Source organism: Lepidothrix coronata, unplaced genomic scaffold (assembly GCF_001604755.1).
Source record: "Lepidothrix coronata isolate B3197 unplaced genomic scaffold, Lepidothrix_coronata-1.0 Scaffold110, whole genome shotgun sequence".
In the NCBI taxonomy this organism is placed as follows: Eukaryota; Metazoa; Chordata; class Aves; order Passeriformes; family Pipridae; genus Lepidothrix; species Lepidothrix coronata.
The window spans coordinates 1,085,233-1,101,520 of NW_016690290.1; the positions used below are offsets into that span (position 1 = coordinate 1,085,233).

A 16,288-nucleotide genomic window follows, 5' to 3' on the forward strand; every position below is an offset into this window, starting at 1 on the left:
CACGTGGCATCCCGGTGTGACAACAGGAGCACCCGTGCCTGCCCACCAGGATATTGCTCTGCACCTTCACCACACACGGAAAGCAACTCCTGGCTTTTGAATAATGTCTCCTCTTTAGTGGTGGGGAAGGAAAAGGTGGATTTAAGACCAAAACACTGCCCATGTAAATAAGAATGAGGGGGTGGAACAGTTGGTTGTGTTTACTCAGCTAACCGGCAGAGCCGAGGGAAAAATCAACATGGAGAGATCAGAAAGCCAGGTCAGGCAGCCTTGGGAAGCTTTAAAACTTGTTTCTGGGATCTGAAAGGAATGGAGGACATCAGTGTAACTGTGGTGCTCTGCAGGGCTGGGTTGGTCTGTGCTGTGTGTGTGTGATTCTGTGACTCTCTATTCTGGTTACAGCTGAACACTGAGTCTCTGTTTGTTGGGACAACACTCCCATTTCCTAACATGTATTAACACAAATTAATCAAACTTCATTAGAGAAGTAGAAGGATTTCTGTAGGGTGGCGGGAGCTGTGTAGTGTGGCACAGGGCTGTGCAGGGTGTCAGGGGGCTGTGTAGGGTGGCACAGGGCTATGTAGTGTTGCAGGGGGCTGTGTAGGGTGGCAGGAGGCTGTGCAGGGTGGCACAGGGCTGTGTAGAGTGGCACAGGGCTGTGTAGGGTGACACGGGGCACATGTTTCTCCATGCTTGTATTTTGAATCAGCAAGGATGATAAAAATGTCATTTAGAATGTTCTGTGGGGGACTCTGCTTTAAAAAATGGTTAATTATATTTGCTTTCTGTTCCCCTGACCCCCCTTCACTTCATCCTCTCCTCCAAAAGGCTTTGGGTAGCCAAGGATCTCCCCTACAAAACCTTTGTACACCAGGTTTCTACACAGTTACACTTTTGGCACCACAAGTAGCAAAGTGGAGCGTTGCTCCAGGGCTCCCACACCACCAGTACCACTTGGGTTAGCAAAAATCAGCCCAGGGGCATGGGGTGATCCAGAGGAGCCACAAAGGGTAAATGCACTGTTACACTCGTACACCAAAGGGTAAATGTGTTGTTACACTCATACAACCGAGCCCCAAAGGGTAAATGTGTTGTTACACTCACACACCATCGCGCCGTCCGGTGTGTGGGTACAACAGGGAGATGCTCAGTCACTCAGCACAGGGGACAGCAAATCTCACATGTCCTGTCTCACTCTGGGTTGGATCAGATGTTTCCTTCGTCCACGGAGCCACTTTTATCTGTATAAAGCGTTCAGCAGCAGCTGAAGTACGTGAAATGAAAAAGAGGGTGTTACTCAGTAAAGTGCTGGGCTCAACTGCGCTGCCAGTGTGGGTGTGAAATGTAGGGGGAGGGGGTAAAGGCCCCCAGCTGACTCCTGTACGACTCCAAATGCCCAAATGCAGAGATGGGTGGGCAGGACGTGCTGCACCCACTCCACAAACCCCTCTGGTCAGAAGCCCGTGCAGGGCTGTTCTCTCCAGTGTCTCGGTGGCTGTAACCGGTTTCTTACGCGCACTGGCGGGTCTGGGGAGAGCTGTCCCGAGGAGATCCTGCTGGGAAAAGCCGAGGAGCCGGTCTGGTCTGTGCCATGCTTTGCCTTTGATAACCCCCTGACTCTCGGGTGTGCTTCGTCCTCACCGCGCCTGCTCTGCTCCCCGGCTCCCGGCTCAGCGACGGCCCCGCGACCGGCGGGCGCTCCGGCGTCGGCCTCGGCCGGACATCGCCAGCCTCGGCACCTCCACAGCTTTGCCTCGGCCGACTGACCTTATCTAGCCAAACAAAGGCCAAAAAATGGGCATTTGAGAGACCAACCAAATTTGGCAGGTATGAAAGCTTCTCTTAACTGAGAAAAAAAAAAAAAAAGCAAAAGCGAGTTGAGAGTTGAAAGCAGCAGGAGGGAACATGACACTTGGTTGACTTTGCCGTGAGCTCTTTCCACCACCATAGAACCATGTGGCGGACTTTGCAACTCTCTAACTGGTCTGGTTTTTTCGTTCCTCTTATCTCTCTGCTTTTCTGTGTCCTTTTTTGCATGACCTATAACCAAAAAGCTGACTTCTCGCTGTGTGTGCATTTGGAACTTACGGCTCTTCTGCTGGCCAGTAGCTAATCTTCTTCTAGAGGCATGAGCTAACACCACTGGTAGCTGCCTGAGGTCTGGTCTGGTTGTTCTTAGATGCTCTTTGTTACATTTTTCCTTTTTATACTGTTTCCTCTTCCTTTTTCACTTTTTTTCCTCTCTGCAAGACACTTTCTGTTGAGCCATCTTCCAAGAGAACTCCAAAAAAAAACCCTTCAAAAATTAAAAGCCCGACAACAGACAACACTAAACAAAGTAACAAAACCAGGCAAAGGTCACGGCAAGGTCATTTCCAAAATTATGTTACCTCGATGTCTGCTTCCAACTCTAGATTAATTCAAGGATCGACCAGTCCTTGGTTAATGTATCCAACCAGTTGTGTGCGGCACACATTCGAGAAAGTGGGGAAAAAAAAAATTAAACATTATTGAAAACGTTTTAGAAAATCTGCATGACCTACACCGACACAAAAATCTGATCAAAGGGCAAAAATAACTCTCCATCCATGCATGGTGCATGATGATTTCTATGAGCTGGGATCCTGTAAATTAATGTTATGCGAAATCAAAACAGCTCTGTATCGTTAAATGCCCTTAAGTTACTAACTGTGTCAAATGTTATAGGGATTGCATCTGTGTATGTATATGTTCAGCTGTTATGTATACATAAATTGATTATGTATATGGTAGCTTTTCTTTTTTGTTGTTTTCCTCTTTAATTTAGTTGTTTTAGATCTCCCTACATGTTGAACGTCCCTGGGGTCCCTGCCTTTGGCCTGATGTGATCTCTCCTTTCTGTTGCAGAACCGCATGCACGAATCTCTGAAGCTTTTTGACAGCATCTGCAACAACAAATGGTTCACAGATACATCTATCATCCTCTTTCTAAACAAGAAGGACATTTTTGAGGAGAAAATTAAGAAATCTCCACTGGCTATCTGCTTTCCTGAGTACACAGGTAATGAGAAAGGTGGCTGCACAGGAGTGCCTGGCAAAGGGAGCACACAGTGCTGCCCAGCAGGGCTGGTGCTGTCCTGTAGTGCAGGCAACGAGGCTGAAGGTGCAGAGCTCCCATGGGCTTCACTTTTATCGCAGGAAGTGCCACAGGATCATCCTCACCATCTTTAGTGGTCCACTTAGAGCAGGAGGATGACTTAAACCAAGTTCCTTGCTGGCAAAGGGCCACCACCCCTGAGCAGTGTTTGATCTCTGCCTCACAGGTGGTTCTGATGCTGAGCCAGCACATGCAGCTGTGGGGCTGCAGTGCTGTCCCCAAACCCATGTGGCCTGGTTCTCTGTGTCACACAGGAGCAGGAACCTTCTTGCAGATCTCTGAGAAAGGTGCAGTGAGCTGAACCATTACACACAGGGGACTGGTCTCTGGGAGACCAACACACAGGCTTTGTTAGGCTGTCCTCAGCTGGAGTCCAGCTTTGCTCTTTCAAAACCCCCCACGTTCCCTTGTGGGTCCTGGCTGGCCACAACAAGAATCCCTCAGCAGTTCCTGGCCACCACTGCCCCACTGCCAGGCACCTTGGGGCTGCAGAATCATCATCACCCTGGCAATATTTATGGCCAGGCTGGAGGGGTCTCTGAGCAACCTGATCTGGCTGGAGATGTCCCTGCTCACTGCAGGGCAGTTGGACTAGATGACCTTTAGAGGTCCCTTCTAACCCAACCCATTCTATGTTCCATAATCAGCCCTCCAGTGTGCAGGCAGCAGGTCTCACAGCTTGGCTGCTTCAGCTCAAGCCATACATTTTTCATCACATTAGTTGAGGAGGTCCCCAGTTTCACTCTCAGGTTGACTGAAATCAAGCACAGACATAGGAGCACTTCCAGCTAAATGCAGGTAGAAAACAAGGTGTTTGATTTTCTATTCTACTGGCCACCCACAGCCCTTCACCCACAGAGCAGGCAGAGGAAGGCCACAAGAGCCCTGCCCCGAGCTTGGCTGGGGAGAAGGAGCCTCAGTGAAAGGTGGAGGTGAGAGCAGGGGCTCTGCAAGGAGCCCCCACTTCTGCTGCCTGCCTGGCATCTGACCCGCTGATGTGGGAATACACCACCCATGCAAAGGCTGCAGCTGCACCTGCTGCTTCCCTCTGCATCTCACCAGCTTCCACAACCCCTCATTACCATTCCAAGAGGCATCAAAATCAACTTTTATCATCATGAATTATTTAAGCTCACCGGAGGCATCCCGATGAATCAACCCGACAGACAGAGCAGCAGATCTCTCTTTGTCAGGAAACGTGGTTGTGAACCAGGAGCACCAAGGGTGTCACATTTCTGGGCAGGCCAACAAATTATTAACCACAGCTTCTTATCTCTGAACACTTGATTTTTCGCTGTGAATAGACAAAGGCTGTCCCTCACTGCTGCTTTGGGCTGAATGGTCTGTGGCCACGGAGCAGAACGACTCCAGCTGAATTCAGAAGAACATCTGCAGGCTTCCTCTCTGGGGAAGGCTTGGGTGTTTGTCACCACCAACACATTTCAGCCATCTACTCATCTGCTTGGTCCAGACAGAACCAACATATTCCCGACACGTTTGTCTGAAAAGATCTAATCATGGAAATTTCAGTCTTTACAGTTGAAAGCTCATAATAATGCCTATCCCAAATCTGCCTGGTTGCAAATTAGATTGCTGCTTCTGGATGGCTTGTAGAGCAGCTCATCACTGTCTTCCTTATAGCAGCACTTCTATATACGGGATGGTTTCTATCATGTCCTCTTCTTTTTCCCTTTTCTCAGTGAAGCAAACCTGCACCTCTCACTCCTTCCTGGTCGTACTTTGTGCACCTGGCTTTGTGGATCTTCACTGAAGTCTCCCAGAAACCCTACTCTGAAATAACATTCTTACAGACCCCCGATGGCAGGGAGACTAGAAGAAGAAGGAATGTCATTTTAGATACAACTGTTCCTTCCCAAGCAATCCCAGCCCAAGAGAGGAGATCACTGGGGGAGGCAGACCCTCTGACACACATGAAAACAAACACAGCTTCTTTCCGGAGGGCTTCAGCCCCAGGTGAACCAAACCAGTCTTCCCCAAATTTCAGAGGACCCCAGAGATGCTCTAAATTCCTTCAAGGTGCTGTTCTGGAAGCTGGGAGTTCTCGTAATGCCAGGGACCCTCCACAGACCTCCTGGTGCCATGAGACCTCCTGGTCTCTCTTGTGCCATCAGAGAGGGCTGAAAGTCTGATGGCTGAAAGTCCTTTTACTGGTCCAACAGGCATGTGAGTCAGAGGTGAGGAATATCCCCCCCTCAGGCACTCAGCAGTGCCATTACAAGTTAGCTCATGCTAACATCCACCCCGGACTTTAGACCCAAGCACACAGCTCAGGCTGCCCCCCTGCTCTGCTGACCACAGCTCAGGGGATGGAGCCCTCGTGGTCGTGTGGAAAAGCAGCATTATTAGAATGTTGCCCTGGAGTTAAAATGGAATTATTTGATGAAAGCCTATAAATTGAACAAGCGGACTTTCAACATCACAAGTAGGTTCCACAAAGTGCTTTTAATGAAATGAAGTTTCTGATGTCCATTAGTTCTGCTGACAGGGAATTATTGGAGGACTGCATCCACAAATGTGCCGGCTGTTTGCTGGAGCACTGACTGTTTCCATCCCCTTAATTCTCCCATGCTCTTAACTAATCCACAATACTTAGCAAAGCAGCGTGGCGTGTTTTAAACCAGTCTGGCATTAGTGATTCCTTGCTCTCCTGGACAGAATACAGCATCTAAATCCTCATGCCTTTGAACAACCAAGTTCCTGTTCATAAAATACCCTCCTATTCATGCACAGCATGTGGAACTGTTCACAGATTCTTTACACATCTACTCATGCAAGAACCTGCTCCCAGAAAACACTTTCCTTCTCTTACTTCAAGCATATTCTCAAGTCTCATGGTCTTCATGTGCTTGTGTCTTCAACAGCAATGTGTGTGTGCAAGGGTGATCTCCCAGGTCAGCTGCCTTCCACCACAGTACATCTCAAGCCCCAGTGAGCTTCTCTCTAGCAGATAACAGCATTTCCCATCAGTGCAGCATCACGGAGGGAGAGGGACCCAAAAGCAGGAGCAGTGTTACTGCTGTGGAGCCTTTTGGGGGTCAGGCACCAGGCAGTGCCCAGCAGTGCTGCGGGGCTGCACTCCAGGCCAGCCAGAGAAACCACCTTCATCAGCCCTGAGCAGGTGCCCAAGTGGAGCTCTGTGTGTGAGCAGGATCAGGGCTGGCCAGAGCACAAACGATCTGCTCATTTGCATGGCTCCTCCCAGGCTTTTTTTAACACAAAACTTGATGTTTAATAAGGTGTGGCACAGACATCTCTATCCATCAAAACAAGAAACCTCTCCTGGTGTGACTTTAGCCATGGCTCTGGAGGAGAGTATTGTGATCCTAATTCCTCAAAAAGAGGGACATTTTGTATTAGGCTTTTGGGTTTTTCTTTTGAGAAAACCCCACTTTGTTCTGCAACAGAGGCTGGATCTTTTCATGTCCTTTTCTCTTAGTGATTCAGGGAAAGGAGAGCACAGGTACCAATACTGTCCTCAATTCATGGAACATGTTAGCTCTTCTTTTCCACCAAAAACTGAAACTTTAATCAAAAAAAATCTAAAAAAGGAAAAAAGCAAAGCCTCTTCCCCAGGTCAAGCACTTAACCACATTCCTAGCAGATTTCTTCTCTTTTTTGTCACCACGATGTGGAATTTGTTCTGGTTTTCCCATCATAGCCTGTTTAACACTCAGCTCCATAGACTATAAACAGCAACTCAGAATAAAAATACAGCTGAGCTGACAGTCAGAGAGCATCTCCTGGCTGGCAGCAGTCCTGGTTGGTGACAGTGCCCGTCCCCGAGATGGAGATGGGGTGGCTGCACTGCAGTGGCCCTGCAGGAGCTCCCCATGTCCCTACAGGAGGGTGTTTGCAGGCACCCCGCAGGTCCAGGCTCATGGGACAGCTTTAACCCGCTCCTTTTGCTCTCCCCCGGCTCTCCTGCAGGCCCCAACGCGTTCACGGAGGCGGTGGCGTACATCCAGAGCCAGTATGAGAGCAAGAACAAGTCCCCCAACAAGGAGATCTACACCCACATCACCTGTGCCACCGACACCAACAACATCCAGTTCGTCTTCGACGCCGTCACGGACGTCATCATCGCCAACAACCTGCGGGGCTGTGGACTCTACTGACACTCCACTGACGCTCTCTGCTCCCCTCCTGCCCCTCCAGGCCCGCGGACAGGTCCTCTCTTTCCTTGTTTTTTTCCTCCTCAGAAGATGATGAGGAAGAAATCCACAAAATCCCCCCTTCCCCGTCCCAGAAAACTTTGCAGCGAGTTCTGCTTTCCCCAGCCCCGTTTTATTTTATTTTGGTTCATTTTTGGTTCATTCCCTTGCTGCCTCGTTCCACTCCTCCGTTGCAGTTCACAGTGCTGTGCAGGGAGCTAACGCGTTTCCCACAGAGTGCATTTCAACTGCCAAAAGACAAAAATACTTCAGTTTTAAAAAGAGGAAAAAAATCAAAGCCTTAAAATACTGGTCAGGAACAGCGTAGTTTGGAACCAAAACTTTTTTTTTTTTTGCCTTGAGATTAAGGGATATTGCTTATTCTCCAGGTTGTCTTTTCTGCTAAAACACTACTCCTTTGGGAAGTGCTAGATACAACCTGATCATTTTGAGGGTACCTTATGGCTCCAGTTCTGACCCCAAAGCCAGAGGGGTCAGGGTTGAATGCAGCTGCCATAGCTTGGATTTGTATATTCTCCTTTTTTCCAGACAGCTATCTGAACAAGTAAAACAGCCATATCGAGTTCTGCTGGTGTCTGAGTAACGGGGACACAGTAACAAAACCTACTAAGCCTTGTCTAAAAACATTCATTACTGGTAGCAGTTTTACCTCAAGTTTTTCAAGATTAATATTAAAATATATCTAGAGATTGCAGTAACCCATTTCTGAGGCACTTTGCTGGAGGCCACAGAGCCACTGGTCTGGGTCCCCTGGAGTGTTGGCAGAGAGGACCCCACGCTCGGGGGCATCCAAGGAAGCTGGCCTGGGTACCTGGTGGCCTTTCCCAAAGCCCCTCCCAGCCTAAGGGACTGATTTCAGCACAAGCAGTGCTCCTGCAAACAGCATCTCTTTCCAGACTTCAGCCCTGTAGTGCTGGAATGCACCAAAAATATTTAGTCTTGGTTTCTTGTAGGCAGAGTTTGACCTTCAAGTACCTGAGATGTGAGGAGGTGCTTTGGGAAATGTCCCCATGGCAGGGTGGCAGGAAGGTGTGCGGGAGCCTCGTGGCTCTTCATCACCCCTCAGGCATCTGAACAGCCTTGAGAAGCCCAGCCCTGTGCTCTGAGCCTCCTTGGCTCCTGTGTCATCCAGAGAGCATCCAGAGACAGCTCCACACTTGGTGTCTCCACTCAGGCGTCTCTTTACCAGTGTCTGACGTGAGCAGGGTGTTTTATACTGGCCATGCAGTGGCAAATGAGAGCTCAGGGAGTTGATTTGAGCCAAGTGATGCAGTAGAAAGGAAAAGTGCAAGGAAAGGAGGAAGGAAGGGCAGGGGGAGGAAAGGACAAGGGTAGTGCCCAGCACAGCAAAAGCAGGGGCTGAGAGGGGAGGAGAAATGCAGGTGGGCTGAGTTACACTCTCTTGCCATCACCAAGGGGTCTGGATGCCCTTAGGTCGAAGATGGAGGGGAATGTGAGAGGTGGGGGGTCACCTCTGGGGGCATGGAGGGACCCTGAGAAGTCCACCCCAAAAGCTTGTTTGGTGTCGGGGTGAGACAACCACCTCTGAGGTCCCACTCAGGGCCCACCTCACCTGGGGGCAGGTAGGCAATGCTGATCTCTGCCTCTTCTCTGCCTCTCTTAATAATAATGGAAATTATTATTATCTCATAATCTTGGAAAACGGGAGTTCTTTCCAGGCCGACCACAAGTTCAACTGTCCTCTCTTGTCAGCCTGATCATCTAGGGGTGGCTTTCAGGTCTCAGGAGGTCTGAGTTTTCTCCAGGACCACTCCTGAGAGGGACAGCATCTCTTCTCTCGCTGTGCCCATTTAGGAGAGACGGTGTGAGAGCAGCCCAGAGCAGCACAGCCCAAAGAGAAGGGCCAGGGGAGCATCAGTGTGCAGGAGGCAGGGACAGCAGCAGGTATGGTGGCACAGAATGGAGAGGACCAGTGGGAGAGGTTTGGGAACAGTTTGGGAGCGAAGTTGCAGAAGGGAGATGAGACAGACGGAGGCACCAGGGAGGGCGGGAAGAGAAGGGCACCTGAGAGCCAGAGGAGAGTCCCCATCAGAGCCTGTGCTCTGCCAGGACAGTGCTCGTGGGACATCTGTGACAAACCCAGCCAGGAATGTGAGCAGGAGCACCCCAGAGCAAGCAGGGAAGGCCTGCAGGGGCAAGCAAGGTGGCTGTCACCCCTCCAACCAGCTCCCAGCCCAGCACGGCTGGTAACTGCCAGTAACCCCCTAAACAGCATTAAATGATAAAACTGCATTTAGGATTGCACAGCAAGGACCTGCTGCTGCTCTGCTGGGCACTGACAGCAATAACTCCAGGTCTCTGCCTCCCCTGCTCTGGCACAAGCCAGTACCCACCTCTCTCTTCACCATCCCAGAATGCCTCCAGTGACATCAGCCCCTGCAGGGAGCTGGCCAGCCAGCAAAGCCAGCAGCCTTCTGTGCTCCTCAAGCCCACCCACACACTTTGTTTTCCCAGATCCCACCCCATTTACTGCCAGCACACTCTACTGTAAAGATGTGAACCAAAGGAAAGGTCTGCACGTGTCGTTGTCTTTGGTTTAGCTTAGGATTTCAGGAGTTGGTGGAAAGGTTTTTCAAGGAAAGGATTCCCAGTGGGAAGCACCTGCCCAGTTCTTGGTTCCTTGGAAGGGACCAGCCCATGGCAATGGGGCAGTGCTTCTGCTGCAGGAGGGGCAGGGAATTAGCTGGAGGGACGTGGAGGGACAGGGGTGGTGCTGGAGTTTGTCCCATGTGGGTGGCTGTGCCCCACCTGCAGCACCCAGCACCCACATGTGCACTGAGTGTCAAAGCAAGGGCTGAAAAGCCTCACACTGGTTACGTTTGGTACATAAAGTGTGTGTAACCACTGGAGCCAGTGCAGTGCCAGCCCCCTGTGTGCTGATGGCTGGCACTGGCAGGGAGGCAGGTCTGTCAGAAGAGTTTGATCAGCAATGGAGATTTTCTGTTCCCACCCCTTGCTGTGGATGACATTTTATCCAAGTAAATAAGTAACAGAAGTTGTTCCCAGGGAAGGCAGCACCACGCCAAGGCTTTGTGAGCTCCCAGCTTAAAGCACACAGGAATATTTTGGTAAAGACAATTGAAATTAGCTCAACCCCAAACTCTGCCAAATGCAGCCAAGTGGCCTGTTCTGGCTCAGTTTGCTTTTGCTGCTCTCTGGGCTGGATTCAGGTAACCCCTGCTGGGAGGTCACCTGGCTGGGAGGTCCAAACCCCCTCTGCAGCTTCAGCAGGTTCCCAGCACGTTGGTGACAACCAGCAGCTGGTGTTCCATGGGGAGAAGAGAGAGAAAAAGCAGAGGAAATGTTGCCACACAGAGCCTCTTCTTTCATTTTCTCTGTCATATTGTGTGTCTGAAGCCTCATCTCAGCTGCTGCTGCTGCTGACGTTCCGTCCCTCACACGAGCGTCACGAGGATTCACTGACAAATGCTGGAAACAGCATTTGGGAGATGAAATGCTTCCAGTGTTAAACACTACTATCTCTCCCACTTGATGGCCGTGTATAGATTTTTGTCTGCAGAACGGCTGCCAAACCATTACTCACTGCTGGCTCCTGCATCCTCCCAAGCCTTTCCTGGCAGATGTGCCTTCCGCAGGCAATCTTTTGCCCCGTGCTTTTTCCAAACACCAGCAATTCTTGCAGCACTTGCCTAGAAAGACCTTGAAATGCATCCCCTGCCTTCAAAGGCCTCTCCTTAACAGCCCCCTGTGCTTTGCCATTGCCGTGCTCCCAGTCCAGACCCTTGGAGACCCCGGGCTGTGTTTGATTTGCAGTCCCCACGCAGCGGGGATGTTGCAGCTGGTGCAGCTGCATCAGAAATTGTACCAGGGCATGGGGGACAGATTTTAAAAGCACACAGTTGAAACAGCTATGTATACACCCTCCTACCCTTCAAAACTAATGTGGAAACTTGCAAAAAAAAAAGCTCTTTTGGGGATGCAGGAGGTTTTTCAGGACTCAGGTCGCTTGTCCAGCAGCAGCATCCGAGGGGTGTTAGCACTGAAAGCAGCATTAGCAACTCATGATGAGCTTCAGGCAGCAGCCAAAGGAAAGAAGGAAGCGCCTCCCCAGCTTGCTTTGTAACCAGTGAGAGGGCGTGGAGCCGCGAGACCACAAAAATGCAAACAGCTCCTTTATTTAAACAACCATTTCAATGGAACCGAGAGAGCCGTAGAAGGAAAGCCTCGCAGCGCTGCGGGGCTGAGCTGCGGAGCGCTGTGCTGCTCCTCGGGGGATGCGGCGGCTGGGCTGGCCGGGAGAACCAGCAATAACCACTCACTGGGAAAGCACACGCTGAAGCACAGCCCCGGACTGCCCAGGCCAGGGTTTAGTGTGCCTAAACCTAAACTCGTGTTTAGTGCCAGGACCCCGCCTGCCAGCGCCGAGCGTCCCTGCTGCCCCTGCCCTCCCGCCGGCCCGTCCCACCTCCCGCCCACAAACACTTCCCACTGCATCTCTCAGGAGCTTTGTATCAGAATCAGCTTCTTGCCCTCGGCCAGCTTTCCTGGGTGCCCGGCCAGCCTGTCCCTCCACGGGGGGCAGAGCACCCTCAGGAGGAGCCTGCTGTGCCTCCTTCATAGGTGCGATTTTGTTTTACAGGACACTAAAAGTATTAACGAGGGCAGTCTTTACTGTAATGTACATTAAAGTGTGTCTGGTGGGTTTAATCCATCATGGCATGAGCCCAGTGTTTGCCTGTAAGGGAACAGACCTTGTCCTCAGGCCAGGAGTGCAACCTCCAGGAGGTCAGGGTAGGACACAGCAGATGTCCTTGTGCCAGAAGGTCCCCACGTGCCCACCTGCTGCCATGCAAAGCATGGGGCAGCCCCTCACTGTTGGGCTCAACAAGGCAGACATCACCCATGAGGGACTTTGCAGTCAAGGCTGGGAAAGGGACCAACCCTGCACTGTTAGTCTGTGCAACACATCCGAGTATTTTGTGGCCAAAATGCCTCCTGGAGCCAGGGAGAGTTGCTGAGTTCCTGGGAGCAGGGCTGGCTGTAATTAGAGAAGCTTAGTGCTAATGTGCTTGTCTTTGTCGTGGGCCAGGTTTGTCTTAAGCCTTGCCACCAAAAACTCCACAACCATTTCCACTTAGGAGACTAAAACACTCATCAGTGATCTGACACTGGAAGCATCAAGGTCAGTAGAGATGGTGCTACTGAGCATCACCCCGAAGCCCCCAGACCCATCACCCCCTTGCACCCCCAATGCACACACAGGAAAGCAGAGACATGGTCCAAGTGGCACAAAATTGCAGACCATGGTCTTGCTTCTACCTCCCCAGGGGAAAGAGCAGGCAAACACACTCCTGAGGCCCCCCAGGACTCAAGGGTGTCATTTCTGAGCTCCAGCACTGACACGAGGTAATTGATGGTGACAGATATAGGGACATGACCTATATAAAGAGTTATGCTGAGAACATGGCCATGGAAAGGGACCTTTCACAGGACCACTCATGCCCCAGCCAGCAGCCTGGGAGATCTTTAATCATATGCAGAGACAAGCAAGTGAACACAAGTGCAACCCTTAAACACCAAAGCCTTACTGAGAGGAGGAGCAGGACCAAAGCCTCCAGCTGGCACCCTGTGGGCAGAGGGAGAGGGGAGGCAGCTGAAGAAACATCTCCATCTCCCAGAGAGGGCAGCTCTATTTTCCATGGACACCAGGTGCACTAGACACAGGGAGGAGAGACCTGGAGAAGAGGCAGAGGGCTGGGACACCCCAGGCCCTCTCCCACCCAGTGCCATGGAAATTAATGTTGAGACTAAATCCTGACTGTCCTGTAGTGCAGGCAAGCAGCTCCAGAGCTAAACCCCCTGCTCCAGGTGGGGAGAGGAGATCATAGCAGGTAAAACACCATTTTCAGCAGTACCTGAGTCTCACCAGCTTTTCCAGTGCTGGAGCAACCCAGGGCAAGCAACTCGGGTTGCTCGAACACCAGCCATTGCCCTGCTAAAGTGCCCAGTCCCTAATTTGTGATCCTCAGCCCTATTCCCCCACCTCCCTTTTCCCCCTTCAGCTCAACAAGGGAACAGTGACCATCACTCTGCCTCTGGGCTCCCCACCACGTTTCTTCCCAAGGATCACCAGAGGCCGTCACCATTTTCCTTTTGCTGGTTTCCCGCTGAATCATTTCTCCTGCATGTTTGATGGCCCAAACTGTATTAACTGTAATTTTGTATGAAGAGTGACTGTCCATTGGTTTAATAGAGCATTAGTTATTGTAATAATTTATTGGCTGTCGGTAATGTATTTATTAGTCACGAAATGTTAATAAAGTGCCAGCTCTTTTCTAGTGTGAGAGTGGTTTTATTGTGTCTCCCTTGAGCGCGTCCAGCGTCTCAAACTCATTTTTTAACCCTATGGCTGCTCCACAAATGCACTTGCACAACACACACCTGCAGTGTCAGTTGCCTGCCACAGCCTCATCTGCCTGGAAACAGGGAATTTGAAAAGGATATAACCAAAAGGTATTTCATTTCATGTAAGTATTTGGTGGGAATTTTGTTTCCTCTGCTCACCCCCGGCAGGACAGATCATCCCTCTGCCCCATTGCTGCCTCCAACACCTCAACTGCAAATCCTTCACAAGTCACAAGTTTTGCTCTGCTTTTCCACTGTTTCTTTGTGCAAGCACAGAAGCAGAAGAGCCATTTCTGGTTTGACTGAGATGTGTTTTGCTCCTTGCAGTAGCACCAAATGTGGAACATCCCTCCCTCCCTTTAAAAAAACCCTTGGGCCAGTTTTTTCTTTTATGTTAAAACCAAAGATCTTCCCTTATTTGGGGCAAGAAATAGAAGTAAAGAACTTGAAGAAACCAAGAGAAAATTTTCCATAAGCCTCAGCAAAGTGAACCATTATTCCTGTTGACTTGACCAATTTCCAGTGACATAGCATCAGCTGGACCCATCCTCAGGACACAAAACCCCACACAGCCCACTCTGCAGATGAGACAGAAGTACAGGCCAGCCCTGAGAAAAGGAAATGGCTGAGAGGGAAAGGATTTTGCTTTGTATGTTGCTATTGGGGATTTTTTAAAACTTCCTCCAGGACTCCATCCTGCTCAGATCATCTGCGTGGCTGTCCAGGGCCCTGAAGTCACCAGGGTTATTCTCCCTGACTGGGGATTTTCCTTTCCTTGGGCACCTGCTTTATTTCAGCTGCTCTTCCACCAACATCATCACTCCTTTATTTAGGTGTATAGGGGACAACACCAGGGACAGACAAGGAAAATCCCACCCAGATACTCTCCATGAAAATCTCAAGACCCAGTGATTTTGCAACAACCACAAGACAAGAGGAACCACATCCTTTGGCGGCAGTTTCTGGTTTCCCCATGAATAAGGGGGAGTTTTTTATTTATTTCAAGATCAGGATCCAATTGAAGTCCCAAAGCTTTGGAAAGCGCCTGCTTGGCATCCCTTGCTCCTCTTTGTCAAGGAACCGACGGTGCAATCGCGGAGCCTTTCAAGATGAAATCAGACAGCTGCTAAATTTTGCATGCAAAAGCTACCGCTGAAGTGGAGCTAATAAAATGAGTCACTAATAAAACATTCATGGAAAACTCCAAAATGTGTAATTGGGTCATCATTTCGTTAGGAAACACATGCATCCTCGAATCTGCAGCAGGCCCAAGTCCCCCTTTGCTGCACCTCCAAAGAAAGGGGCTGGGGGGCTCTTTGCTGCAGGAGGGTCCCCCACCCAGCCCCTGAGCCACCCCAGAGTGGGGCTTTACGTGAGTTCACAAGAGGCTTTCAAAAGCAGCTGTGTCCCTGTGTGAGCTGCAGGCAGCTGAGCCAGAACTGGGGGGCTCAGCCCTAAGGGGGGGTTGCAGAGAGGGGCACAGGGAGGGGGCAGCAGCTTCAGACCTCACTGAGCCCTGGGTTTGCATCAGAAGCTTTGAAGGTTCAGGTAGAAACTGGGTGGGTACCCACAGTGAAAGGGACCCCCAGAGCTGTCAGTGGAGTGGCAGGGAATGGCCTTCTGGTGATAATGATGGAGGAAATTTTTGGGAGCTCCTGGAGGGCCAGATCTGTCCTGTCCATTGGCACCTCCACACTAACAGTGAGTGCATGTGCCTGCATGAGAATCCCCTGTTCTATGGTGCCCTGGGGCAGCCCGTTCTGCCCAGGACAGCCTCACCTCCTCCTCCTCCTGTTCTGCTATCTGCTCTCCACTTCTTCCTGCTAAAAATTTCTGTAGCACAGGGAAAAATGGCTTTATATGGATTTTGTCCATGTGTGAAAGGACAATTTAAAAAAATAAATAAAACAAATTTAAAAAAACCCCCCTACTTTACAAATTTGCCTCTAGTTACGCTCCTACCAAAAATTTTCCAAGCTCAAAGACTCCCTTGGATCTGCCCACAAGCCCAGAACACTCAGGAGAGCTCAGGGGTGGGCTGGCAGAGGCACCTCCACTGGTTACTTCCATGCAGCAGCACTGGGTTTTCTTAGGGGTAACCTGGCCACACCACTGTGGTGTTTTCCAAGATGGGCTGAAGATTTTTCCAGGGGCAAAAGGGTCCTGCTGGGACAGGACCTGCCCCAACCTCTGGGCAATCCCTTGGCATTGGTCTCACCACGATGGCACTGCTCAGCACCAAATACCCTTCCAGGCCAGTCCACAGGACCACCCTGGGATGGCCAAAGGCCCCTCCATCCCAGTCCCAATGCCCAGTGTGCCCTGGCCACTGGCTGGTGCTGTCTGCCCATGCTTTATTTGAGCTCTGCAAACGATGCTTCAGGGTTGCCCACTCCCTGAGGAGACACAAGGCTCCTTCCCCACTCCTCTGGTGAGGCAGGAGAGGAGCAGATCATTCTTTCCTGCTCTTCCTTGAAGCTTCAGGTGTCTGCTCTGCCAGAGTGGCCTCACAGGACGTGGGGGAGGATCAGCTGCAGCCTCCACACGTGCCTTGGCCTCCAGCCCAAGAGCA

At 50.7% G+C, this 16,288-nt stretch overlaps 1 protein-coding gene across 2 annotated transcripts in view; it reads left to right on the top strand.

Annotated features, from left to right (window-relative positions):
• Nucleotides 1-16,288, top strand: part of GNAO1 (G protein subunit alpha o1) — a 134,179-nt gene that overhangs the window by 115,450 nt on the left and 2,441 nt on the right. Inside the window, exons 7-8 of one of the 2 annotated variants that reach the window (XM_017824407.1) lie at nt 2,887-3,040; nt 7,085-13,652. The exons of the other annotated variant lie outside the window; for it this stretch is intronic. Coding sequence (XP_017679896.1) covers nt 2,887-3,040; nt 7,085-7,272 — 342 coding nt within the window. The 3' untranslated portion in view covers nt 7,273-13,652. Of the gene's footprint in view, nt 1-2,886; nt 3,041-7,084; nt 13,653-16,288 lie in introns of those variants that run through there. 2 annotated transcript variants of the gene reach the window in all.